The sequence below is a fragment of the Saccopteryx leptura genome, chromosome 4 (assembly GCF_036850995.1).
Source record: "Saccopteryx leptura isolate mSacLep1 chromosome 4, mSacLep1_pri_phased_curated, whole genome shotgun sequence".
NCBI classification, from domain to species: Eukaryota; Metazoa; Chordata; class Mammalia; order Chiroptera; family Emballonuridae; genus Saccopteryx; species Saccopteryx leptura.
The window spans coordinates 74,517,046-74,543,656 of record NC_089506.1 but is presented as its reverse complement, the minus strand read 5'-3'; the positions used below and the strand labels follow the sequence as shown (position 1 = coordinate 74,543,656).

At 36.1% G+C, this 26,611-nt stretch overlaps 1 protein-coding gene across 3 annotated transcripts in view; it reads left to right on the top strand.

The window, feature by feature from the left end:
- Positions 1-26,611, top strand: part of UCHL3 (ubiquitin C-terminal hydrolase L3) — a 58,031-nt gene that overhangs the window by 10,899 nt on the left and 20,521 nt on the right. For all 3 annotated transcript variants that reach the window (XM_066380765.1, XM_066380766.1, XM_066380767.1), the window contains exons 2-5: positions 4,497-4,625; positions 9,336-9,492; positions 10,107-10,192; positions 11,628-11,675. In XM_066380765.1, coding sequence (XP_066236862.1) covers positions 4,551-4,625; positions 9,336-9,492; positions 10,107-10,192; positions 11,628-11,675 — 366 coding nt within the window. In that variant the 5' untranslated portion in view covers positions 4,497-4,550. The remainder of the gene's footprint in view (positions 1-4,496; positions 4,626-9,335; positions 9,493-10,106; positions 10,193-11,627; positions 11,676-26,611) is intronic.

Genomic DNA, 26,611 nt, shown 5'->3' with positions numbered 1-26,611 from the left:
TTGCAGTAAAGGTGAAGTACATTAAAATTCCTTGAATGGTTTCTGATATACCATACTCTTAAAAATCATTACAAGTAATTTAAAATATTCTTTATCTGATGGACCACTGAATAAAAAATATAAGTTGACCAAGTATCTTTTAGGGGTACATATTCTAATTTACTATTTTATTTTTTATTTTTAGTGAGAGAGAGAGATGGAGACAGGAAGGGAGAAAGATGAGGAGCATCAACTCATAGTTGTATCACTTTATTTGTTCATTGATTGCTTCTTATACATGCCTTGACTGGGGGGGTGTACTCCAGTGGAGCCAGTGACACTTTGCTCAAGCCAGTGATTTTTGGGCTCAAGCTAACAACCATGGGATCATGTCAATAAACCCATGCTCAAGCTGGTGACCTCGGGGTTTTGAGCCTGGGACCTCAGTGCTCTATCCACTGTGCCTCTACTGGTCAGGCAACTACTTATATTTCCACACCAATCCTATCTTCCGAATATGGTCCGAAATGGTTTGCTGAGCTGAATTAAGCCTTTCTGCGATCTCCGATGTTGTCAGAAAAGGATCTTGCTCCAACATGGTCTTAACAACATTGTCATCGATCAAAGATGGATGCCCAGAACGTGGCTTATCAGAAAGGTCGAAATCACCTGTTTCGAATTTTTCGAACCATCTTCTGCATGTCCTATCAGAAACTGTACCTTCACCAAACACTTTCAATAAATTTCTACATGCTTCTGTAGCATTTCTTCCTTGTTGAAATGAACTTTATCAGTAGCCATGGGTACACTATTGCTTCACACATAAGACTAACATGAATCAACTTTGTTTTAGTTAATTTGCTACGTCAGTATGTATACATTAAGTGATAAAAATAGAGAGGCACACATGCGCCAAATAAACATGCTTACGTGTCGAAATGTGATGGAAACAGACAGAACTTTCTGGTAGACCTTATATATTTTTTTTGGTTGGCCAAAATGTTAGAGGCATTGTGAAAATTTAGTGAGTCACCCTAACTAGGCAGTGCTGCAATGGATAGAGTGCCGGGCTGGGACACAGAGGACCCAGGTTTAAAACCCAGAGGTCACCGGCTTGAGGGCGGGTTCATGGGCTCACCCGGCTTGAGCCCAAGGTCGCTGGCTTGAGCAAGGGGTCATTCTCTCTGCTGTAGCCCCACAGTCAAGGCGCATATTAGAAAGCAATCAATGAACAACTAAAGGAGCTATAACAAAGGATTGCTTCTCATCTCTCTCCCTTCTTGTCTGTCTGTCCCTCTCTCTGTTTTTCTGTCTCTGTCACAGAAAAAAAGAAAAAAAATTAGTGAGCCAATCATTTGGAATATTTTGTTATTCTATTACCCAGGATTTGGAAAAGCCAGAAGACTGGTATTAAGAGGTTATAAGTGACATCTGCTTGATGCAAACAGTATGCTAATTGTGTAGGTATACTTTGCAAACACATATATAAGATACTTTTCTTTGTCAGTAGTCTAGAGAGATTTTTTTGGGTTTTCTTCCAGTTGTGTGAATTTAAATAAAATATACATGTGTATCAGTTCTATAGATTTGTAACTTAAAAACTGCATGTAACTATTGCAAAATAACACTTTTTTTAGAAGACTGGAAAATAGAAAGTTGAATTCACATCACCCAAGCAAACTGCTATTATTTTAGAGAATTTCCTTCTAGTTTTTCTCTATTTGCATATGTTATCATCAAACCCACTTGTTGGTTTGTTTGTTTTTAGAGATAAAAGTAGAACACTTTTATCATTTAAAGAAAGTAAGAGGTAAAAGTTGAACACCTATCTTCCCCACTCTTTCTCTACTTCCCAGAGTTAGTTACTATTAATAGTTGCTTTTATTATTTTTAGTATTTGATGGCTTTCTGTTTGAGTCTTACCCATAACTATCTTGGGTCAGAGGAGCAACCAATATACAGTACTTAATAGATATTAATTTAATTGAACTTTTATCAATCTTGTTTGATTGGTGATATGAGTAACAACTTAAGGAAAAGTTATGACTCCAGTTAAAATTTATTTTTGTTTTTATTTTAATCTTTTATTTAATCATTAATCATGTCTTCAGTGTGATACTAATCAGTCTTACTACAATTGCTGCCTGTGGAGCTTGGTACGTGGCTGACATGGAATAAGTTTACTGCTTACTTAATATAATTGGTAAATTATGTTAATTTACCAATTATGTCTTGACTGTTTTTTTAATTTTTATTTATTTATTCATTTTAGAGGAGAGAGAGATAGAGAGAGAGAGAGAGAGAGAGAGAAGGGGGGAGGAGCAGGAAGCTTCAATTCCCATATGTGCCTTGACCCGGCAAGCCCAGGGTTTTGAACCGACAACCTCAGCATTCCAGGTCAACGCTTTATCCACTGCGCCACCACAGGTCAGGCTGTCTTGACTGTTTTTAAACTAAAATATCTAACTGTTGCTTTTACTTTATAGCCCAGATGTAAAGTTACTATAGATACCATCTTGTTTTATAACTTTATAACAATATGGCTTTTGAGGGTATGTAAAATTAACATATAAATTGAAATCCTCTTATCAGGGTCAGGGCTGTCAGTCCTGTGCAGGTACTATTTGGAGTTGATTAAATGAATGCTTGGTTTTAGATTAGTAGCCAAGTGTATTTTTTTTAACCTCCTTAATGTGGCCACAAATGAAAACAAATATATATAAAATATTCATTATAAATAATGTGGCTTAATGGATGTATCTAGACATGCAGATAACTTAGATTACCGTATCTATTAAAATAGAGATGTAATCATATAACTTGAGTGTCTGTGGCTAGGCAGTGTGATTAAAAAGATGAATAAGACACAGTTCCTTCCCCTTGATGTTGCAGTCAATTTTAATCCTTTTTGGTTTCTAAATAGAATTGAATATTGAGAAGGGCATAGACTAAGATTTTTTAAATTGGATTTATTGGGGTGACATTGGTTAATAAAGCCATACAGGTTTCAAGTGTACAACTCAACAAAACATCCCCGGCATACTGCATCATGTGCCCCCATCCAAAGTCAGGTCTTTTTCGTCCCTATTTATCTCCCTTTTGCCCTTTTCCACCTCCCTCCAATCCCCTTTCCCAGTACAACTGTCATCATACTGTTTTCCGTGTCTGTGTGTCGCATATATATGAGAGAAAGGGGGGGGTGGAGGGAAGCAGATGGTCGCTTCTCTTGTGTACCCTGACTGGGAATCGAACCCGGGACATCCATATGCTGGGCTAACGCTCTGCCCACTGAGCCATCCAGGGCTGATAAATGTTTAATATGAATTTTTCTTCTTCTTTTTTGTATCATCTGAAACTTATCTTGTGATGATGCACTTTTAAAAGTTACCAACTTCATTCATTACAGACATTTGTTAAGAATTTGTTGTGAAGTTGAAATCATTCTTAATTTCTTTCTGTAATAGATTAGTGCTTGACATTTTCTGTTCCTATGAAATCTTTTTTTTCCGACAATTTACTTACTTACTTATTTATTTATTTATTTATTTATTTTTACAGAGACAGAGAGTCAGAGAGAGGGATAGACAGGGACAGACAGACAGGAACAGAGAGATGAGAAGCATCAATTATTAGTTTTTCGTTGCGCATTGCGACGCCTTAGTTGTTCATTGATGCTTTCTCATATGTGCCTTGACCGTGGGCCTTCAGCAGACCAAGTAACCCCTTGCTCGAGCCAGCGACCTTGGGTCCAAGCTGGTGAGCTTTTGCTCAAACCAGATGAGCCCACGCTCAAGCTGGCGACCTTGGGGTCTCGAACCTGGGTCCTCGGCATCCCAGTCCAACGCTCTATCCACTGCACCACCGCCTGGTCAGGCCCTGTGAAATCCTAATTAAAAAAACCCACTATTCTTTTGTTACAGTTGTTTTGCCAGATATAAGATGCAGTGAATTGAGTAGGGTTTATCCTGTATTAGAGGTCAAGAAGCCAGTAGTTTACTTCTTATATCAAGATTTCTCTGGTATTCACACAAATCAGTTGGACTCTTTTGGTTCTATATACTCTTTGCTCATCGGTACGATTTGTGATATCTACCTATTTATCTTTAAACTTCAGGCATCACTTTTGGTAAGTAGGATAAACTGTGTTGGTCTTCTACTAAAATATTTATTAGAACTTAGATGCATTTCATTAAGAATTAAGTGCTGGAAATGAGTTTAACATACCAGTCAAGTTAATATGTTTGTGCTTGGTTAAGTCCTGGCTTATGTTCAGTCCTAAAGTAATGGATTTTGAAAATAATTTTGCTTAGTATGTAATCAAGTTTAAATGTCTATTAATTGATATAATTAAATTGATATCTCTTCCTACCATATTTATGGGAAATCTGCTTAATTCTTAATGAATACCAGTATGATTTGTACCTTGCATTTCCTTTTATGTATTAGATACATAGTACATACGTGTTGATTCTTTCCCAACTTAATACTGTCTATTTACTTTTTCCTCCTTTGACCAGTTTCTCAAACAGTTAGGTCTGCATCCTAACTGGCAGTTTGTTGATGTGTATGGAATGGATCCTGAACTCCTGAGCATGGTACCAAGACCAGTGTGTGCAGTGTTACTTCTTTTCCCTATCACAGAAAAGGTAATTGCTAAGGAAGATAGAAGTTTTTGGTAAATGCAAAGGGTATTTTTATCATTCTATTAAAAATCATGCTGTTCTTTAAGAGCAGACAACTCTACTCTTGCACAGAAAAGGGAAATCAAGGAAGCGGGGGTACCTTTAAAATCTAGTTTTATGTAAGAGATGATATTTAGATTTTTAAAGTAATTTTTATTTTTAATTTAATGATACTTAGATTTTGATTTATAAATTGACAGTAAAGCCCTTAGTTAGTCTGGCTTTTTTTTTTTTTGTTTAGCGAGAGAGATAGAGACAGAGAAGGACAGACAGACAGGAAGAGAGATGAGAAGCATCAGTTCTTCATTGCAGCACCTTAGTTGTTCACTGATTGCTTTCTCATGTGTGACCTGACTGAGGGGCTCCAGCCGAGCCAGCGACCCCTTGCTCAAGCCAGTGACATTTGGGCTCATGCCAGCGACCATGGGGGATCATATCTATAGTCCCTGCTCAAGCCAGCAACCTTGAGGTCTCAAACCTGGGTCCTCAGCATCCCAGGCCAACACTCTATCCACTGCGCCACCACCCAACCAGGCTGAGATTGTCTTTTAAACTTGGGTAATTTTTTTCTTTTATAAAATGTGTTTAGTTTGCCTTAACTGTGATTTCATGTAACATTGATTCACATTTCGATGTATATATTTTAGAAATGTTAAGTAACAGAATAACCATAAATCTGTCATAGAAAATGTATGAATAAAGGATATATGTAAATTTTCAGTATATAAAATCTGTAAATTTAAAAAATATGTCTGTTAAAAGTTGTTGCTTTGTTTTAAGGAGATAGGTGTAAGTAATAATTACATTATTTCAGGATAAATTTGATCTGGGTGGAAATCACTAAGATTGAATACAGTTTAATTAGGATGTGTTAGGATTTTAAAAGCTATTATTAGATTTCTTTTTAAATTCAAGTCAAAGTATTTCAGGCTTTTCTTCCAGAATGATATCATGTAGATACATGTATTATGGAACCAGAACTTTTAAATTCATTCAAATATACAGCTTATAAGTCCAGATCTTTCTGACTTATTTTTAAGCATAGAAACAATAGGATGAACTTGGTAGTTGTAAAAAATGAAGTAAATGTTTGGGACTCTGGTCTGCCATAATTACATTTTCTTTTTCATATACTTGCTCTTTAGGATTTTTTTTCTAAGTATTGAACTTGCAAAGTTATCAAATATTTTGCTTTGTTACCAAGAAACAATAATATTAAACAACAAGAAGAAACTGAACTGTAGAACCATATAAAAATAAGGATAAGACCTTACTATATTGAACATTTTCAGTTTGTATCAATTAAACTTAACGTATATGAATGAAATAATGGTTTGGAATTTATTATGAAAATATTACTTAAAAATTTGATTTAGGCCCTGGCCAGCTAGTTCAGTGGTAGAGCGACAGCCCAGCGTGTGGAAGTCCCGGGTTCAATTCCCAGCGAGGGCACACAGGAGAAGCACCCATTTGCTTCTCCATCTTTCCCCTCTACTTTCTCTGTCTCTCTCTTCCCCTCCTGCAGCCAAGGCTCCATTGGAGCAACATTGGCCCCAGGTGCTGAGGATGGCTCCATGGCCTCTGCCTCAGGCACTGGAATGGCTCTGGTTGCAACAGAGCAACACCCCAGATGGGCAGAGCATCGCCCCCTGGTGGGCATGCCGGGTCTGCCTTCCCTCTTTTCACCTCAGAAAAATACAAAAAAAAAAAAATTGATTTAGAAGTACATTCATAAAATTTATTTTTAAAAGCATTGATATATTTATTGTTAGCAGTTTATTTTTTCTTTTACATGCAATATTATTTTGTATTAGTTTCAGTATGCAGCATAGTAGTTAGACAGTCATATACTTTACAAAGTAGTTCCCCAATATTTCAAGTACCCAACAGGCACTATACATAGTTATTACAATATTACTGACTATATTCTCTATGCTATACTTTACATCCCATGCCTATTTTGTAACTATCAATTTGTACTTCTTTATTATTCATTTTTTGGGTTATTTTTAATTGAATTCATTGGAATCACGCTGGTTACCACAATTATACAGGTTTCAGGTGCACAGTTCTATAACATATCATCTGTGCACTGTATTTGGTGTTCCCCACCCCAAGTCATGTCTCTAGCCATTATCATTTATCCCCCCTGTGCCCTCCTCTACTTACCTCTACCCTCCCAGCAGTCACCATAGTGTTGTCCGTGCCCATAAATTATTTTTTTTGTCCTATTTTGCTCAGTCTCTGTCCTCCCCTTACCTACTCCCCGACCCTCTGACAGCTGTCAACCTGCTCCCAATTTGTACTGTCTTAAACCCTTCACCTTTTCACCCAGTCCCCTAACCCCTCTCCCCTCTGCCAATCATCAGTCTGTTCTCTCTATCGATGAGTCTTTTCTATTTTGTTCATTTATTTTGCTTTTTAGATTCCACATATAAGTGAATTCATATGGTATTTGTCTTTCTCTGGCTGACTTATTTCACTTAGTGTAATACCCTCTAGGTCTGTCTATGCTATTGAGAATGGTAGTATTTTATTCTTTTTAATGGCTAAGTAATATTCCATTATATACGCGTACCACAACTTTTTTATCCATTCACCATGATGGGCACTTGGGTTGCTTTCATATACTGGCTATTGTAAAAAAATGCTGTAATGAATGTAGGGGTGTGTATATTCTTTTGAATTAGTGTTTTGGGTTTCTTCAGATATGTGGCCAGAAGTAGATCGCTGGGTATCTTTTTGAAGATTCCCCATTCTGTTTTCTATAGTGGCTGCACAAACCTGCAATTCTACCAACAGTGCACAAGAATTCCCATATCTCCACATCTTCTCCAATACTTGTTGTTTGTTGATTTATTGATAGCTGTTCTGACAGGTGTGAGGTGATATTTTATTGTGGTTTTAATTTGCATTTTTCTGTAGATTAGTGACATTTTCATGTCTATTAGCGACTTTCGTGACATTTTCATGTCTATTAGCCATCTGTATGTCCTCTTTGGAGAAATGACTATGTCCTTTGACCATTTTTTAAAATTGGATTGTTTGTATTTTTGGTGTTGAGTTGCATGAATTCTTTATAAAGTTTGGATATCGATCCCTTATTGGATGTATCTTTGGCGAATATGTTCCTCTCATTCAGTAGGTTGTCTTTTTGTTTTGTTGATGGTTCCTTTTGCTATGAAAAAACTTTTTAGTTTGATGTAGTCCCATTTTTTTCTTTTGTTTCCTCTGCCCAAGATGCTATATCAGAAAAAAATAATATTGTTATGAGAAATGTCAGAGATTTTACAGCCTATGTTTTCTAGAAGCAGTCTCTGAATTATGGGTTTTCATAGGTGACATTTGTTTTGTTTGTTGCAGGGATCAGCAAAACTATCGCTAAAGAGCCATATAGTAAATATTTTCAACCTCTGTTTAACTTCACCTTTGCCTTTCGCATGGAAATAGCCATAGACAGTACAAAAATATAAATGTATTTCTGAAAAAGGCAGTTGACCAGATTTGGGCTGCAGGTTGTCCTTTGCTGACTCCCTACTCTATTGGAATCTGAAAACTATAGAACAATAGACAACACAATAAATCATCTTTCTACTCTAGCCCTCCTGCTGCTTCTCACTCATTTATTTTAAATTAATTAATTTATTATTTTCAACCTTATTTTTTTATTTGATGAGAGGAGGGGTGGCAGAGACAGACTCCTGCATGCGCCCCGAACAGGTCCACCCTGCAAGCCTGTTAGGGGGTGATGTTCTGCCCATCTGGGGCGTTGCTCCATTGCTCAACAACTGAGCTCTTCTTAGCACCTGAGGTGGAGGCCATGGATCTATCCTCAGCACCTGTGGCCAACTCACTTCAATCAAGCCATGGCTGCAGGAGAGGAAGAGAAAGTGAGGGCGAGAGAGAGAAGCGAGAAACAAGAGGGAGAGGGGTGGAGAAGCAGATGGGCACCTTTCCTGTGTGTCCTGATTGGGAATTGAAACCAGGATATCCACACAGCAGGCCAGGTCCACCCTGCAAGCCTGTTAGGGGGTGATGCTCTGCCCATCTGGGGTGTTGCCACTGAGCCAATCGCCAGGGCCTCAATCTCTTGTTATAAATGATGCTCAGAGACATTAAATAATGTGTCAAAGTTGCACAGCTAATAATGGCAAAGCCAAGATGTGAACTCTGGCAATTAGATGTAGAACTCACACTTTTGACAGTTATCATCATATTGTATTGTTTTTACAATCAGTTATTATAAATAGTGAATGTTCTTTTATGAATATTATGTTTATAAATATACTGTGAATTTTGTTAAAGTGTGATTTAACAATAAAGAAATGTAAAAAATAGAAAATGAAAATCCTCTGATTGCTTATATCAGAGGTAACCTTTGTTAAGTTTTTTTATATTTCTTAATGCATATATAAAATAAGTATTTAAAAATATAAATGAGAATTTTATTAATATATGTTGACCTATAAGTACTCTATAATCATAGATTACTAAGAATATGTAAATTTATGTACTTTACTCTTTTAAAAATGCTTTATAATAGTTTAGTAAGATATCCCATAACATGTTAACCAAATTTCCAAAAATAAATATTTAGAACTTTTCAAGTTTTATGTTTAAGGCCTCTTTAATGTATTATTTTCATATTTTGACTATTGACTTTTTCTTTCATAGTATGAAGTATTCAGAACAGAAGAGGAGGAAAAAATAAAATCTCAGGGACAAGATGTTACATCATCAGTATATTTTATGAAACAAACAATCAGCAACGCCTGTGGAACAATTGGACTGATCCATGCTATTGCCAACAATAAAGACAAGATGCACTTTGGTAAATTTTTATTACTGCTGTTTTTGCCCCTTAATGTGTAAATTAACTTACTGATCACTAGGTGGTGCTCTAGTTCTTTCTTTCAAAGTATTATATGGTGCAATGATTTCAACCATTTTCATTTTATGACACACATAAACTAATTACTAAAATTCTGCAGCACACCAAAAAATAATTTTTTGCCAGTCTGACAAAAAACATAGGTATAATTTTGGTTTGTTCACACCAGATGGCTATTGTTATGTTGGCTCTTGTCATTTTTTTATTTGATAGTCTAAGGGAAAAGAGGTCAGTGCCCCTGACTAAATAGTCAGGTATTGCATGTTTTAAAAATTCTCGTGCTGACAGAGTATGTTCCTTTCTTATTTCATTTAAACAGGATGTATATACTTTTAGAAGAACTATTAATCCTTCTCATTTTTTACATTGCTGATAAATGGAGGTTTAACAAACAGATAACTTAAGCTCTATCATTTATCCCAATATTCTTACATTCCTGATTTACCAATGAAAAGAGTTTATCTGAAAAATAAACAGCTTGCTTCTAGTATTTTCATCTGTCAGTCTCTTTGAAATATCAAGCCTTTTCATCTTATCTTCTTTAATATCCTCAGAATCTGGATCAACCCTGAAAAAATTCCTGGAGGAGTCTGTGTCAATGAGCCCTGAAGAACGAGCCAGATACCTGGAGAACTATGATGTCGGTACCCTCTGTCTGTCTCGATTTCACATGTGGGCAGATTTGTTTGGGATTGTAGATTAGTTAAGGAGTTTGTCTTGAAATTGTAGTTTTGAACACTTATAGATTTTGTCATATTCATTGAAAAAGGCATGTTGTACTTTTTAGGTTAACAGTACCGAAATATCTATAAGTGTTGATAAATTGATGCTTCTTTTTATGTCTGAAGCTGAATAAGAGAAAACAAGCAGTTTGATTTATAAATTTATAAAATATGTTATGTAGGCTATTACTATTCCCTCCCTAAAATAAATATATACTTGGCAATGCCCTGTGTGTCTTTCATGGGGAATTTGGAGTAAGGCTGAAGAGCAATGGAAAAAACAAAGGTTTAAAGGTAGATGTTAGACTCTACTCTAGCTTTTATACTCATAAAACATCTTTATTTTACATAAAAATAAACAACACAAAGGTCAACAGTAATCCCACCAATGAGAGGCAGCCACCATTAATATTTTTTATAGGGAGTATATGTGTATATACACAATTTTTTAAAACAAAAATTTGATTTCACTGTAATATTGTTTTATAACTTGCTTTTTTCACTTAACGTATTACAATGGCTGCATAGCTTTCCATTATCTAGTATTTTATTTAACCAATAAATTATTGTCATAAATTTAATAATTTTTCCTTTTTTTCACTGTTTAAAAATATACTGCAAGGTATATCATTATAGCTAAATCTTTGCAAATATCCATAATTCTGTATACTTATGTACAATTATATGTAGATATATAAACTTCGAAGAGAAATTGCAGGATCAAACAGTTTGCATGTGTCTAAAGCTTTGGCACTTACTGCTACATTGCCATGTGCTGAGGGGAGCTTTCACCTGTAAGTTACTCCTTTGCCCATTTCTCTTCGTCTTTGCCAATAGTAGGTATTAGAAGGGCATTTTTTTAAATTCAGGAAACTAAAATCTCTAGCTTCTGATAAATGCGTGCTTTTGCTCCCCATTTCTAATTGCTGACTGAAGCTGCATGATTAAGCGTAAATCCAGCCAGAGCTACAGAGGAGCATGTCACCTGGAGAAGCAACAGCTAAGCTTCTTCTGCCTCCCTCTGGGAGATGCTTACTTTATTCTAGTCTCAGTGAATAAAGTGTTAAATGTTTGAACATTATATATAAATGATTCCCACTCAGGCCTAGAAGTTACAAATAATTCACTATTCAATATCCTAAGTCTTCAGAGATTTGTGGGTTGGAAAGGACAGCAATTTTATTAGTTACTCAATTTATATTCTTAAACATTTAATACTGAACTTTTCCTAAATTTTCTCCGATTTGTTGTTTCATCAGTGTTTAAGATGTTAATATTTCACATTGTTATTTTCATTTAAAAAGTAGGACATAGTCATTTTTTTCCTATTAATACCTTGTATTCCTATTATAGGCTATTCGAGTTACTCATGAGACCAGTGCCCATGAAGGTCAAACTGAGGTATTTCAGATTTTTTAAAACTTTTCTTGCCATGTGTAAATTTAACCACAGTGTTATTGTGTAACATATAGTTTTAAAAAATTATTTGGACTTATTTTTTCCTTTGAAGGAATTTGCTTATGTAACGAGTAGCCACGAAATAGTACAGGAATATGTTTTGACAAATTGTTAAAATGCATGTTGGTATCAGCCACATCAGCTTGTCTAATCATTTAGGTAGACTGCAGATTGTGTGTTGTTTCTTTGGGTACTGATGCCTGTGACTTCCCTTTCACGTTCCTTTGACTTGCAAGTATTTTGAGAAAAATATCTGCCCTGTAGCACAGGTAGGTAACCTGTGTGATTTTCAAGTCTTTATCACGCCCAGCTTCTAGGAAAAAGCTCATCATTCTGTTTGCTCAGTCAGTTGGTTCAGGACAGTGATCTCCATCGTCTCACTCTGCTAGCTGGGCCTTCAGCTAGGTGGCCTCTGCTCTCCTCTCACTCCTCTTTTTCATTTTCTTGGTTTCCCTCACTCCCTCCTTCCATTTTTTCTTTTACTTCCTTCGAAACCTCATTCTCCCATTCTTGGGGGAAGTTTGTCAAAAGGTATTTCAGTCGAACAGAATTTATTTAAAGTCATTGGTATATTTATAACACAGTTAAGTGTTAATAGCAGAAAATCATAGATATTTTTTTTTATCCATGTGTGACTTGAAAACATACTTTTTAATATACAAACTGATATTGCCTTTATGTTTTAACAGTACTTTTAAAATACCTGACTTAAAAATAGTGAACTTAAATATTCCCACTATCTTCAAAGATTTTTTTTTAATTAATTAATTAATTAATTTTTTACAGAGACAGAGAGAGAGTCAGAGAGAAGGATAGACAGGGACAGACAGACAGGAACGGAGAGATGAGAAGCATCAATCATTAGTTTTTCATTGCGCGTTGCAACACCTTAGTTGTTCATTGATTGCTTTCTCATATGTGCCTTGACTGTGGGCCTTCAGCAAACCAAATAACCCCTTGCTGGAGCCAGCGACCTTGGGTTCAAGTTGGTGAGCTTTTTGCTCAAACCAGATGAGCCCACGCTTAAGCTGGCGACCTCGGGGTCTCAAACCTGGGTCCTCTGCATCCCAGTCTGATGCTCTATCCACTGCGCCACCACCTGGTCAGGCCAAAAAGTTTTTTAATGGTGAAAACAATTTGATACTATGGTATATCAACAGTTTTTCATAGATCAAACTGTATTACTGAATGTGTATAATAAAACCAGTTAGGAATTTAAACGTTAATTCTCCCTCATGGTATCCTATCTTCTTGGTGGTGCTGGAGTTCTGCTTTCAGAAATGTGGACTTTGTTCTTTTGACTCTGACACACACAGACATACACATGCGCACAGTGTGCCTGAGCAGCTCCAGATTGGAAATTCATGAAATGCTGTTTTGTAAATTCCTTTATATGATCCTGGCATGTTCTTAATTCTCACTATGCTTTGCTTTTTTTAAAAAAATTTATAGTGTTAATATTAGTGGTGGTGATCATCAGCATGAGATATGTAAAGAATGAAAACAATTATTTGTAATAAAGGAACCAAAGTGTCTTTGGGATACTTTCTTTTGCCCTCTTTTCATTGCTTTATCCTAATTATGGCTTTAATACCTCATTTTAGATAATGTTGGCATCTTTTTCTCCAGATTTGAACTCCTTCATTTTTTTCTAAACTTAGATGTTTGTTAGACATCACCTGAATGACCACCAGTGTTTTAGAAAGCACAGGTTCTTGTGTGAGTTTATTGTCTTGTGTCTTAAACATTTTCTTCCCTGTTTTTCTTTTCCTTTTTCTTATAATAGTTCTACCATACATTTCCCCCACTGTTACTAATGTAATTTAATTGGTTTAACTTCTTGCCTTGAAGATCAGCTGCTTATATAGAGTCTCAGTCTTTAGAATTTTTTCTAATTCTCATTAATTTTTACACAGTTGTGCTGGATTACCTTTGCTGAAATGTAACCTGAAATTACTTGGCTACTTAAATATTTCTAGGGGCTCCCTAAGTGTGGAGAAAGCAGTGTGATTCTCAAGGAGAGGGGGAGGTGGAAGTTAAGACATTCTAGATGGCATTTTCAGATTGAGTTCCCAGAAGAATTATTCTCGTCTGCTCCTTTCACATCTCCCATAGTTGAGAATCACTGCTGGAATGAGCCATAGTTTTAATGTATATTATAGTCCTAAAGTGTATAGGGGTAAAAAAAAAAAAAGCATTTGAGAACCATTACCTAAGCATATGTAATAATTTTCAGCCTCATTAGCCTAGCTGGATACAAGGTTTTTTCAACCCTTGTCCTTCCAATTTTTCAAGTGTTTTCTCCTTAAATATTTCTCTCAAGCCATCCCTTACTTTATTGTTGCTGTGCTTTACCTCTTGCATTTCCCTCTTTCTAAAAATATTCCTTCTTTCAATCTCTGTTCTCCCTAGTTCTACCGATCCTTCAAGATTGGGCCTAAGTACCACTTTCTTCCTGAAACAATCCATCCCTTCTATGAACTCTTTTATACGACTCCTATTTGCATTCTGCCTGTTATCATATTATTTTTCATTTATTTAAGATATATATGTTTTTTACATTTTAACAGCTCTGAATTTAGGATGTGTCTTACAGTTGATGTCATAATTTATTTGGTGATATGTATTTATACATAATTTATACATATACATAATTTATTTTCCTTATGTTCTAATATTTATGTATTTATTTATTTATTTTTAACGAGAGAAATAGAGACAGAGAGGGGAACAGATAGGAACAGACAGACAGGAAGGGAGATAGATGAAGCATCAGTTCTTCGTTGCGGTACCTTTGGTGTTCATTGATTGCTTTCTCATATGTGCTTTGAGAAGGGGGCTCCAACAGAGTGAATGACCCCTTGCTCAAGCTGTTTACCTTGGGGTTTCAAACCTGGGTTCTCAGCATCCTAGGCCAATACTCTATCCCTGTGCCACTGCCTGGTCAGGCTCCTCATGTTACAATTTTATAACATAAAATTATAACTTGTTTTAAAATGATACAGTTTATAACCAGTGGTGCCTTAGATTTGATGAAATGTGGTATCATATCACCCATACAGTAGCTCTTGGGCGTAGGATTGGGGTCTGATTCATTTGTTCTTGCTCCAAAGTATCCTTGCACATTTATGAATTCACCAGAATTAGCTCAGAATTACCCATAGTACTATAAGAACTACAAAAACAACAACAAAAATAGACTAAATCTTGGTTTTCTCTAGGCCCCTAAGTAAGCAAAACAAATCCATTAGCCACTGTTCCTCAATAGCACACTATTCACATTTGCAAAAGATTCAATTCTTTTTGTGCATTCCAGAGTGGAATATAGATTATTATATTCTAGTAACTATATAGTGTGAGCAACAGTAGGTTTATAGTTGTGAGTACATGAAACAGTGAGCTTATTCTTGTATTATGTAATTTTCCACCTAGACAACTACATATAAACATATTTTTGCCCACCCCAGTCACTGTGAGAACAAAAACCCACTCCATACATTTCCAAATCCAGTGTTAACCAGCTTAAAACTCCTGCAGAAAGACGTGTTTTCGTGACCATCTCATTTCTGGCTCATCTACTGTCTAGGGACTTAAGTCTGACATATTATCTTCATTGCTGTCTATATTCTAGCACCCTGGTTTTTGTTAGTTCCCATAAACATCTAGGTTTTTCCTATTTGTTTTCATTTTTGTTGGCTGCCATAACAAAATATTGCAGACTTGGTGACTTAACCTGACTTAAAGACAGGTTTCCACATATGGCCTTTCTTCTTTGTGCATGGGGGGGGGGAGAGAGAGAGAGAGAGGCCTCTTTCTTTTCTTATAAGGACACCAGTGCTGTCAGAGTAGGGCCCCAACCTTCTGACCTCAGTTAACCTTAATTATCTCCTTAAAAGCCATCTCTTCAAATACGGTCACATTGGGAGTTAGGGCTTCACATATGGATTTTGGGGTAAGACAGTGCAGTCTCTAACACCATCTTTGTGCTTTCTAATGACCAAGTAATATACCCTTCCTCTTTGCATAGTCAGCACTTTCTCATCCTTTAGGTTTACCTTAAGAGTCCATTTCAAAGAGGCTTTCTTTTATCACTATTAGGTATGTTCACTACTATGAATTTTCTGTTATAAAACCTTGTTTATTTTCTTTTTGGTGCTTTTTAATAACTTATAAGTTTCTTCTGTTCTTTGATTATTCTGTGTATGTACTAGAATATATGTCCCGTAATAGGACGTGCCTTTTTTTGTCATTCACTTGACACCCAGGACAGTGCTTGGGATATATAGACATTTTTGAGAAACTACATAGTATAAAAGTAAGGAGCACAGGATAGAGGTTTGTTTACTGATTCCACTATTTAGTAGCTTAGGCAAGATACTTTGCTCAACGCAACATGAAGATAAGAGCATCTCTTATGGGATTGTTGTGAAGATTAGTGAGTTAATCATTTAAAGTACTTAGAACCTGACCAGGCAGTGGCGCAGTGGATAGAGCATTGGATTGGGACGCAGAGGACCTAGGTTTGAAACCCCGAGGTCACTGGGTTGAGCCAGGGCTCATCAGCTTGAGCACGGCTCACCAGCTTGAGTGAGGGGTTGCTCGCTTGAGCACGGGATCATGGACATGACCCCATGGTAGCTGGCTTTAGCCCAAAGGTTGCTGGTTTGAAGCCCAGAGTCGCTGGCTTGAGCCCAAGGTTGCTGGCTTGAGCAAGGGGTCACTTGCTCTGCTCTAGCCCTCTGGTTGAGGCACATATGAGAAAGCAATCAATGAACAACTAAGGAGCTGCAACGAAGAATTGATGCTTCTCATTTCTCTCCCTTCCTGTCTGTCTGTCCCTCTCTCTGACTCTCTTTCTGTCTCTGTCAAAAATAAATAAATAAATATAATACTTAGAATAGTACTTGGCATATAGGGGCCCCTCCATAAAAAAAAAGTGGTAATTTTATTTTACTGGTAATTTTATTTTATTCAGAAAAATGGATATGGATTTTAAAGGATGAAATTGAAGTAAAAGGGTGAAGCCAAATCAAGAGGTAGGTAGAATTTTATAGACAGTAGGAAGCTATCAAAGATAGTGTGTTTAGTGTTTAGCATATTGAGTTTAAGGTGGATTTATGGGTTATATGTGTAGAATTGGATATGGAGTCTAAAGCTCTGGGCAGATACTTAGGGTCTTTTGTAGTTGGGTAATAGTTGTATTTGGAACCTTGAGAATTCATTCTATAGAGGGGGGATAATGGTGAACCACAATAACACCCTGGGGCCTGTAGGTGTTCAAGGAGTGGGTAGAGGAAGTGGAGCCACTAGTAACAGTGCAATAGCAACAGTCATCACTGACATCATTGATACTCAGTTGCAGAGCATTTTCATTGGAATGGAGTAGGCAGGAGCCTTTTTGTTTGCAGAGATTTGTAGACTAAATGAGGTCTCAGTAACCTGAACCACCAAAATACAATAGTCTTTTAGGAGGATTGGCAGTAAGCATGCTGCTACAGAGTGATTGTTTACTTATGTTTTTCCCCATCCCACCCTGATTATTGAGAAATTTGGACAGAAGCCCCAACTGTCATTAACCCATACTGAAAGTTATTACTTTTATGTTTCAACTTAAGATGGGAAACATAAAAGAACAACAGTGGGATATAAGGAAATTAAATTGTGTTTTCTTAAATTATGAACAAAGACCAGTGATGCAATAATGAAAGGAAACTGCAAGTCAAATGTGAAGGCAAGGAAAAGATTAAAAAGGATATTTTATTTGCCTTTAGATTATACTTTTACTTCATTGCTACTTATCTAAAAAGCAATTTCTAAAGTTTGTTATTTGTCCATATTAATCTAGGAGCCAATTCAGATATGAGTAGATATTTCTTGATGCTTTATTGTTTCTTTGGCTTTTTACAAAAAAAATATAAATTTAAAATCTGCTCAGGAACCTCCATGTAAATTTATAGTGATGATGAAAAATAACAGAAATGGGCACAATTGTTTTATTTCTGATTTTAAATAAACATGCCAGTATGGAAAAGATGGCAAAAAACACTTTTAGCACTTCACATTTATTTACTTTGAGTCTATTTTTAATTCATTTTAAAACAGTTGAGATCAAACAATTTTATGGGATTTTTTTCCTTAACATTTTATCATGAGCATTTTTTTGTTTCATCAAAACCTCTTCATAAATAATTTTTATGGCTTTATACTGTCATGTGAGTAAACCATAATTTACTTTCTAATTCCCTTAACTTTTAACATTTAGATTTTCAATTTTTCAAGTTAAAGATATAACTTCCTTAAATTTCTTTATCTATGTCCTCATTCTGGGTTCTTTAAGATAGTTTCTTATAGGTAGAATTACCCTGAGTCAAAGAAATGACCATTCTAAAGGTTCTGGCCACATAATATGAAATTGTCTTTCTTTCAGTGATCAACCTGGGAAGCTGTGTGAGCACCTGCAGTGCCAGGCACTGTGTTAGCATGTGTATGTACAAAGTGAGGAAGACGTAGATTGTGTCTTCTTTCAGTGGAAATAGCCTCAAAAATAGACCTTGCCGGTGCTGAATTCTATTTTTAAATTTTGGCTTGTTTGATAGAGGGAAATATTGTTTGATTACTAATGATTGTTCAAAGATCTTTTATAAAAGTTTATGAAGTAAATTTCAATCATGAAATTACAATTAATTTAATGAACTATGTAACCTGTTTTGGTTTTATTACCCTATAAAAGAAGGATTATTGGACTACTGGGTAAGCAATAGGTACATTCTGATTTCAAGTTGTGTTCATATACAGGGTGGGGCAAAAGTAGGCTTACGGTTGTGAGTATGTAGAACAGTTTATTCTTGTGTTATTATTTATTAATTATTGTATTATTTCCCATGCAAACAACTGAAAATACTGTTGCCCCACCCTGTATATTTATACCCAAAGATAAATTATGTGTGTGAATGTTTCTAGTTGGCTTTTATTTCATCTGGATTAGATGTACAAGTATAGTTTGCATGGCTTCACTTTACTCTGAAGTATAGTTTTTAGTTATTTTGATTATGTTAGAATTACAAGAGTTAAGATGCTTACATTTATTTTCCTTCTTTAGGGATTTATTTTCTTCTTTCTTTAACTTTGAAAGAAACTGTGAAGGTATTAGGGATAAACTTAGTTCTTATATAATGTACAAGTTAAGTTCCTGATTATCTTGGAAGAATCAGATAGAAACAGTAAATAAACTTTTTTTTTTTTAATTCAGTGAGAGAAGGAGAGGCAGAGAGACAGACTCCCACATGCGCCCTGACCAGGATCCACCTGGCAAGCCCACTAGGGGCTGATGTTTTGCCCATCTGGGGTGTTGCTCAGCAACCAAGCTCTTAGTGCCTGTGGTGGAGCCATGAAGCCATCCTCAGTACCCGAGGCCAACTTGCTCCAATGGAACCGTGACTGCAGGAGGAGAAGAGAGAGAGAGAGAGAGAAGGGAGAAGGGGAGGGGTGAAGCAGCAGACAGGTGCTTCTCCTGTGTGTCCTGACTGGGAATCAAACCTGGGATATCCACATGGCAGGCTGACACTCTACCACTAAGCCAACCGGCCAGGGCTAAACTCTTTATTTTTTATTTATTCATTTTTAGAGAGGAGAGAGAGAGACAGAGAGAGAGAAGGGGGGAGGAGCTGGAAGCATCAACTCCCATATGTGCCTTGACCAGGCAAGCCCAGGGTTTTGAACCGGCAACCTCAGCATTTCCAGGTCGACACTTTATCCACTGCGCCACCACAGGTCAGGCGGGCTAAACTCTTATAAAAAGTATTATGCATTTTAAGGTGTATGATGTAGTTTTATCAAGAAATCTGAAATCGCAACTTCTGATTTTTTCTTCTTTTTCCACATATCTTCCATACACTATTTTCTTTAGCCCATGCCAACAGGACTTAAGGTAAATGTTTTTGGGGCAGTTTCATTCTTAAAATTGAGAAATTCTGTGGAACTTCTATCTTAGCTCCTTTTGTCTCTTTCTTGTTATTTCTTCTGCATTAGTATAGGTATGTTTAAAGATTATGTGTGGAATTGAATGGGAGAATTGAGTTTGAAAGAGGGAATACAAATTAGGATTAGTCATAGCGAGGAAAAATATTATTGAAATGGTTCTTTTAATTCCTCTATTTCAAAGCATTGACCGTCTCCATGCATGTAATCAGCTCTTTATTTAATATTATTAAGAAATGATGAATAAATGGCTTAAAATTGGTTGTTGAGCTCCTGGCTGGTGGCTCAATGGATAGAGTGTCAGCCTGGCATATGGACATCCTGGGTTCTATTCCTGGGTAGGGCACACAGGAGAAGTGATCATCTGCTTCCCCCCTTCTCTTCCTCGTCTTCTCTCACAGCCAGTGGCTTGATTGGTTTGATCGAGGCCCCAGGTGCTGAGAATAGCTCAGTTGGTCCAAGTGTGTCAGCCTCAGGCACTAAAAATAGCTCGGTACTCAAGCATTGACCCTAGATGAGGTTGCTGGGTGGATTCTGGTTGGGGCACATGCCGGAGTCTGCCTCACTATCTCTCTTTCTCTCAACTGAAAAAAAAAATGGTTGAAAGGTTAAGAATGTAGTCACTACTCTATCCTGTTTACACTTTGTTTTCTTAACAAATGTTTTATCCTAAAATGGATAAAAATAGTCTTATTTTAAAATTTCTTCTTCATCTTTTTTTGTTTTGTTCTTTTTTTTTTCTTTACAATATCAGGATTTTGACAATGGAGATATTAAACGATTATTATTTTAAAGGAAATTTTTTAGACTGAACTTACCAGTTCACTCTTCCATATCTGACTAGATGTAACTCTTCTATCTAAAAATATCTTCAGGGATAAAAGTAGAGTTGATATTGTGTTTGGTGATTGTGGGTTTTTCTGTGTGTTTTGCTTTAAACCACAACTTTCTAAAGCAGAGAGTTACATTAGGATTTAAGATTTTTTTCATTTGTTGTAAATGAGAGTCTTATTTAGGCTATTCTCAGGTTTAAATAAAAATAAAATTTCTGGGACTTAGTTTGGTCACCTTAACACTGATAAGCTTGAGTTTAATGCAACATGTAGAGTTGTAGCTCATTGTATTAGCAGTAATTTCTGACATATAGAACTGTAAATGGAAGTGAGAAAACATAAATGTTAAACCATTAGGAGAAAGAAGTAGAATGTCTTGAAATCTGTGGGTATCTTGATTTATTAGGTGAGCAAAATGAAGAAATTAGCCGTTGTCCAGATTTCCCGTGGAATATGTGGTGGTATTGGGTGTACGTTGATAGCTGGCCCATGTCTTACTCCGACCTCTTTGCCAACTGAATATGGATACTCTGTAGGAAAGTTTGCATCTTCTGCATGAATCTGAGTTTACTTTGCTCTTTTAAATTTTGTATAATACAATGAATTATAGTGAAATTTGCTTGAAAATTTACAGAAATACATTTAGAATTTAGAATTTTGATTTTAAACTTTAATAGGTTTTTATATAAGTATATGTTCTCATACAGCTGCATACACACATCCTCATGCATTTATGCATGCACATTATAATTTTACTTCTTTTCATAGCATTTGGCAGCCTTAGAAAAGTTCCTGCTATTTTTCCTTTCCATGTGTCTTTCCTTTTGTTTATGTGCGACAGAGACAGAGAGGGGGACAGATAGGGACAGACAGACAGGAAGGGAGGGAGATGAAAAGCATCAGTTCTTTGTTGCAGCACCTTAGTTATTCATTGAATGCTTTCTCATATGTGCCTTGACTGGGAGCTACAGCAGAGCGAGTGATCTCACACTCAAGCCAGTGACCCTGCGCTCAAGCTGGTGAGCCCATGCTCAAGCTGGCGACCTCGGGGTTTCGAACCCAGGTCCTCATATCCCAGTCTAATGCTCTGTCCACTGTGCCATCACCTGATCAGGCTTTCCCTGTGTCATTTTTTTTAGACTGAGTGGTATTTCTGATGTCTGAAGGGACATGCCACTGAAAGTACATGGAAACAATTTAAATTTAATTGTCATGATCAAGTACATTATTTTATCAGCAAGTCATTAAGTAAAATCATGATTTCCACTGATTATCTTTATAAGAAGCTAAAGTTCTTTTAAAAGGTTGAATTTTATTCTTTTCAATATTTTATTCCCATTTCTACTCTATAAAGTAGGGCTAGTCAACCATTTTATACCTACCACACACTTTTGTATCTCTGTTAGTAGTAAAATTTTTTAACCGCCCACTGGTTCCACACTAATGGTGATTTGTAAAGTAGGGAAGTAACTTTACTTTATAAAATTTATAAAGCAGAGTTACAGCAAGTTAAAGCATATAATAATAATTACTTACCAAGTACTTTATGTTGGATTTTCGCTGTTTGGCAGAATAAATATTTATAAAACAACTTACTATAGTTAAATCTATCTTTTTATTTATACTTTGGTTGCTCTGCTACTGCCCACTATGAAAGCTGGAGCGCCCACTAGTGGGCAGTAGGGACCGGGTTGACTACCATTGCTATGAAAGGTATTGTAAAGAAAGCACACACTGTTTTCTACTAGAGAGTCACAAGTATTGTAGGTATTCAATCCAAAAGATTCTCACCATCAGATATTTGGGGTTGCTAGAAACATTGGACAGTGTTTTGGGGTGCCACAGTGTCAGTCTTTACTACTTGTTATGAGTGAATGCCGTGGAAATTGAGGTGCTTTTCAGGTTTTCCTAAGTATTTCCATCATTTTAATCCTTACTGTTTTTGAAAGTCTATTTGTCATTGTAGAATGATGGTTACCATTTTGAATGCATCTTATGAGGTAGGCACTATACTAAGCACTGTCTGTACCCTGCTATAATATTTTCCATTCCTTGAGATAGATATTACCTCATTTTATAGATTAGAAGATTAAGAGTTACTAACTTTTCTAAAGATACACGACTAGTAACTACTGCCCATGCTCTTAAGGCAACAAAATGTATAGTTAACATCAAAATTGCTAAGACAAACAAAAATAAGGAGAGTTGTTACACATTAGAACCAGTAATCTTGAATTTTTACTTTAGTCCTTTATGTTCATGAAGTTACATGGCTATAATAATATTTATTTAAATAACAGGATACCTACTTAAATGAGAAAATATTTGGGTATAAGCCTAAATATACTAACTTTATTTTAGCATTTTAGAACAGTTTAGATTTAAGCACCTTCACTAACCTACCAACATTTGATTTCTTAATAGAGAAGTACTTTTGGGTCCCCTTTTATAAAAGGTGTGTATCATTTCTTTTTAGCCTTCATAGCATTTCTAATTATTTTGTTATTATTAGTTTAAAGAGTAATCTCATTTTTAAAATACACACAGAGGTATGTACATTAACTGAAGGAAAAGTAAGTTGGCTTTTGAAACAGACATACTTTCTTACCTTTTTATTAAAAGTTCAGTTCATTTCTTTTTAGCCTTCGTAGCATTTCTAATTTTTTATTATTGAACAGTTTAAAGAATTGTTGGCCCTGGCCGGTTGGCTCAGTGGTAGAGCGTCGGCCTGGCATGTGGGGGACCCGGGTTCAAGTTCCGGTCAGGGCACACAGGAGAAGCGCCCATCTGCTTCTCCACCCCTCCCCCTCTCCTTCCTCTCTGTCTCTCTCTTCCCCTCCTGCAGCCAAGGCTCCATTGGAGCAAAGATGGCCCGGGCACTGAAGATGGTTCCATGACCTCTGCCTCAGGTGCTAGAATGGCTCTGATTGCGGCAGAGCAACGCCCCAGATGGGCAGAGCATCGCCCCCTGGTGGGCATACTGGGTGGATCCCGGTCGGGCGCATGTGGGAGCCTGTCTGACTGCCTCCCCGTTTCCAACTTAAGAATAATACAAAAAAAAAAAAAAAAAAAACCCGTTGACTCATTTTTATATGTACAAAGTGAAATGTGCATTAATGGTGAAGGAATAATAATTTGACCTTTTAGGATCCAGTTATTTTTTGTTTCTGAACTAATTATAAATTTTTAAAAAAAAGAAAGAATTGCATAGTGTTTGGGGAATACAGAGAGAAAGAGTAGTAGATTGTCTCTGTGAATCAGTTAAATTATTTGATTGTTGGCAAGTGGATGGTTTTGTGTGTATTGAAAACACTGAAATTGGAGCCAGGAGCCATTGGTTTTTACTCTGACATTTAAGGTCACTGCTTATGTGGCTTTTCTGCTTCTTAAAAAAAGAAAAAAACCCAACCTAACTGTCATAATACTTGTGGACTATTTCAACATAATTCTCTGTATTTTTTTTCATTCTGAGAGGATTTAAGTTAGAATCAGAAAGCTTAGAAAACTCAAAATGAATGTATATACCTAATTTCTCCATGAAAAATAATATATTAAATTCCTTAACATTTTTCTGAAGAACAAAACATTTAATCTTCTTTTTAAATTCCGAGGTTTTCTGAAAAGCCTATTCTAGGTTTTCCTGAACTATAATGAAGAGATAGGTTTGTATTACATGTAATGTGGTGTATATGAAGTCACAGTGTACTGTTGCAATACTCAAACAGAAAGCAGTGGGAACGCAGGTTCAGTGTTAGTGTCCAGGCAGATACTGATGTTACTAATAATTTCAGTGAAATACATAATTTTTAGCAATTTTGGATTTCTCTTGTAGAACTAAAAAACTAAGAAACTGAGTTCTTTATTCAGACACTCTAGGAAGTGAACTCTTTATTAAGACCCTTTTAAAAGACTCGAGTAAATTGTAGATATTTGATCTTTTCCAATTAGTATGGAAAACAAAGTGAAAAATTGGATATTTAGTTTCAAGATTCAGCTCACAGTTTATTTTACTTTTTTCCAAGTTTAAATTCTTATATTTGAAAACAAGGCTAACTTAGTTACTTAAGCAACTGCATTGACAGCTAATATTAGAAAAATTAAAAAGTTAGTGTATGTGTCTAATCTTTATAATTTTAGGAAGAAAATCTAGGAATTTTTAGATTCCATAAAACATACTTCCTATCACAGTCCTTTCATCTGTTGAAATATTACTCAAAAGTCTTTTTCTTAATTAGCCAATAAATGTATTGGAATTTATAATATATATGATGTACGCTGTTATGCCTATATTATGAATTATCTTTCCAAATTGTGTAGTTGGAGAAAATATGTAAATGTTGTGTTCATTTAGCTTAGGATTAGAGGTAGAATCGGAGGTAGCATAGGAATAGAAGTAGAAATAAATATGACTACAGTAAAAATTTAGAAATATTGATACTAATATTTAGCGCTCAACCTATTTATGTACTTATTAAAAACTGTGCTTAGTATGCTGGCACTCACAGTAAGATTGTGGGTAAAAACTTTCCCTGCCCAGGAGTTTTACAAGATAGTTACTAGTGGAATCATCATAATATAGTCATGTACCCTCCTATTTTTTTACATTGAGGAACATTTGCCAGATACACACATTGCCATCTTGAACTCATTTACCAAGTGTACTTTTGTACTTTATTTTTTCCTTCCTCTTATATCTTTACATTGAAAAACATAATGAACAAGAAGTGGGCTCAAATCATAATTAGATAATCTGGTAGTGTTTGGACAGAAATGATCTATCTTTAAAGAGACATCATAATTTCTACCTTACAGGGTTATTGTGAGGAGCTATATCATCTTTAGGTTAGAACATTTGGTACACAGTGTTAGCTATTATTATTGACTGATGAATATATAAAGGTACCTATGTGAACATATTCACTAAAGCATAGTTTGTAATTGTGGAAAACTAGAAAGACCCTAAAGATGCAATAATGTATTTATGTTAAATCTATTTAAGGAGTAATGTATTACTATGAAAAATAATGTAGAAGTATATTTATTGAGCTAGATAGATGCCTGACATCTATGGTTAGTGATAAAAGCAGCATAAAGAATAGAATCCCTCTGTTCTTTTTTTTTTTATTTATTTATTCATTTTTAGAGTGGAGAGAGACAGAGAGAGAGGAGAGAGAGACAAAGAGAGAGAAGGGGGGGAGGAGCTGGAAGCATCAACTCCCATATGTGCCTTGACCAGGCAAGCCCAGGGTTTCAAACCGGCGACCTCAGCATTTCCAGGTCGATCCTTTATCCACTGCACCACCACAGATCAGGCAGAATTCCTCTGTTCTTTTGGAGGTTTTTTCTTAGAGAGAGAGAGACAGACAGACAGAGACAGAGAGAGGAGCAGACAGGGACAGACAGGAAGGGAAAGAGATGAGAAGCATCAACTCATGGTTGCGGCACCTTAGTTGTTCATTGATTGCTTTCACAAATGTGCCTTGACCAGGGGGCTCCATCTGAGCCAGTGATCTTGGGCTTTAAGCCAGTCACTTTTGGGCTCAAGCCAGTGACCATGGGGTCATGTCTATGGTTCCATGCTCAAGACAGAAACACTGTGCTCAAGCCTGTGACCTCGGGGTTTCGAACCTGGGTGCTCTGCTTCGCAGGCCAACACTCTATCCACTGCACAACCACAGGTCAGGCGATTTGTGTTTATCTTTAAAAAAAAGAGAAGAAAAGAAAAAAAAGTAAGAAAACAGGTGAAGGAAAATATGTGTTAATGTCATAAAAGACAAAGACTATTGGAGAAATGTTTCAGGTTAAAGGCTAGTAAAAAGATAGGAAAAGTAAATTTAATACCTGTTTCTACATTACTGTATTCCCCATGTATAAGATGCACCTTAATTTTGGGGCCCGAAATTTGAAAAAATATGTATTACATAAAGTTATTGAACTCAAGTTTTATTCATCATAAAATTCATACAACTCTTCATCACTGTCAAAACTCCCATCCGTTAACTTGTCCTTATCTGTGTCTGATGACGAATCACTGTCTTCAACAATGAGTGCAAAAACAAGCATGAAAAA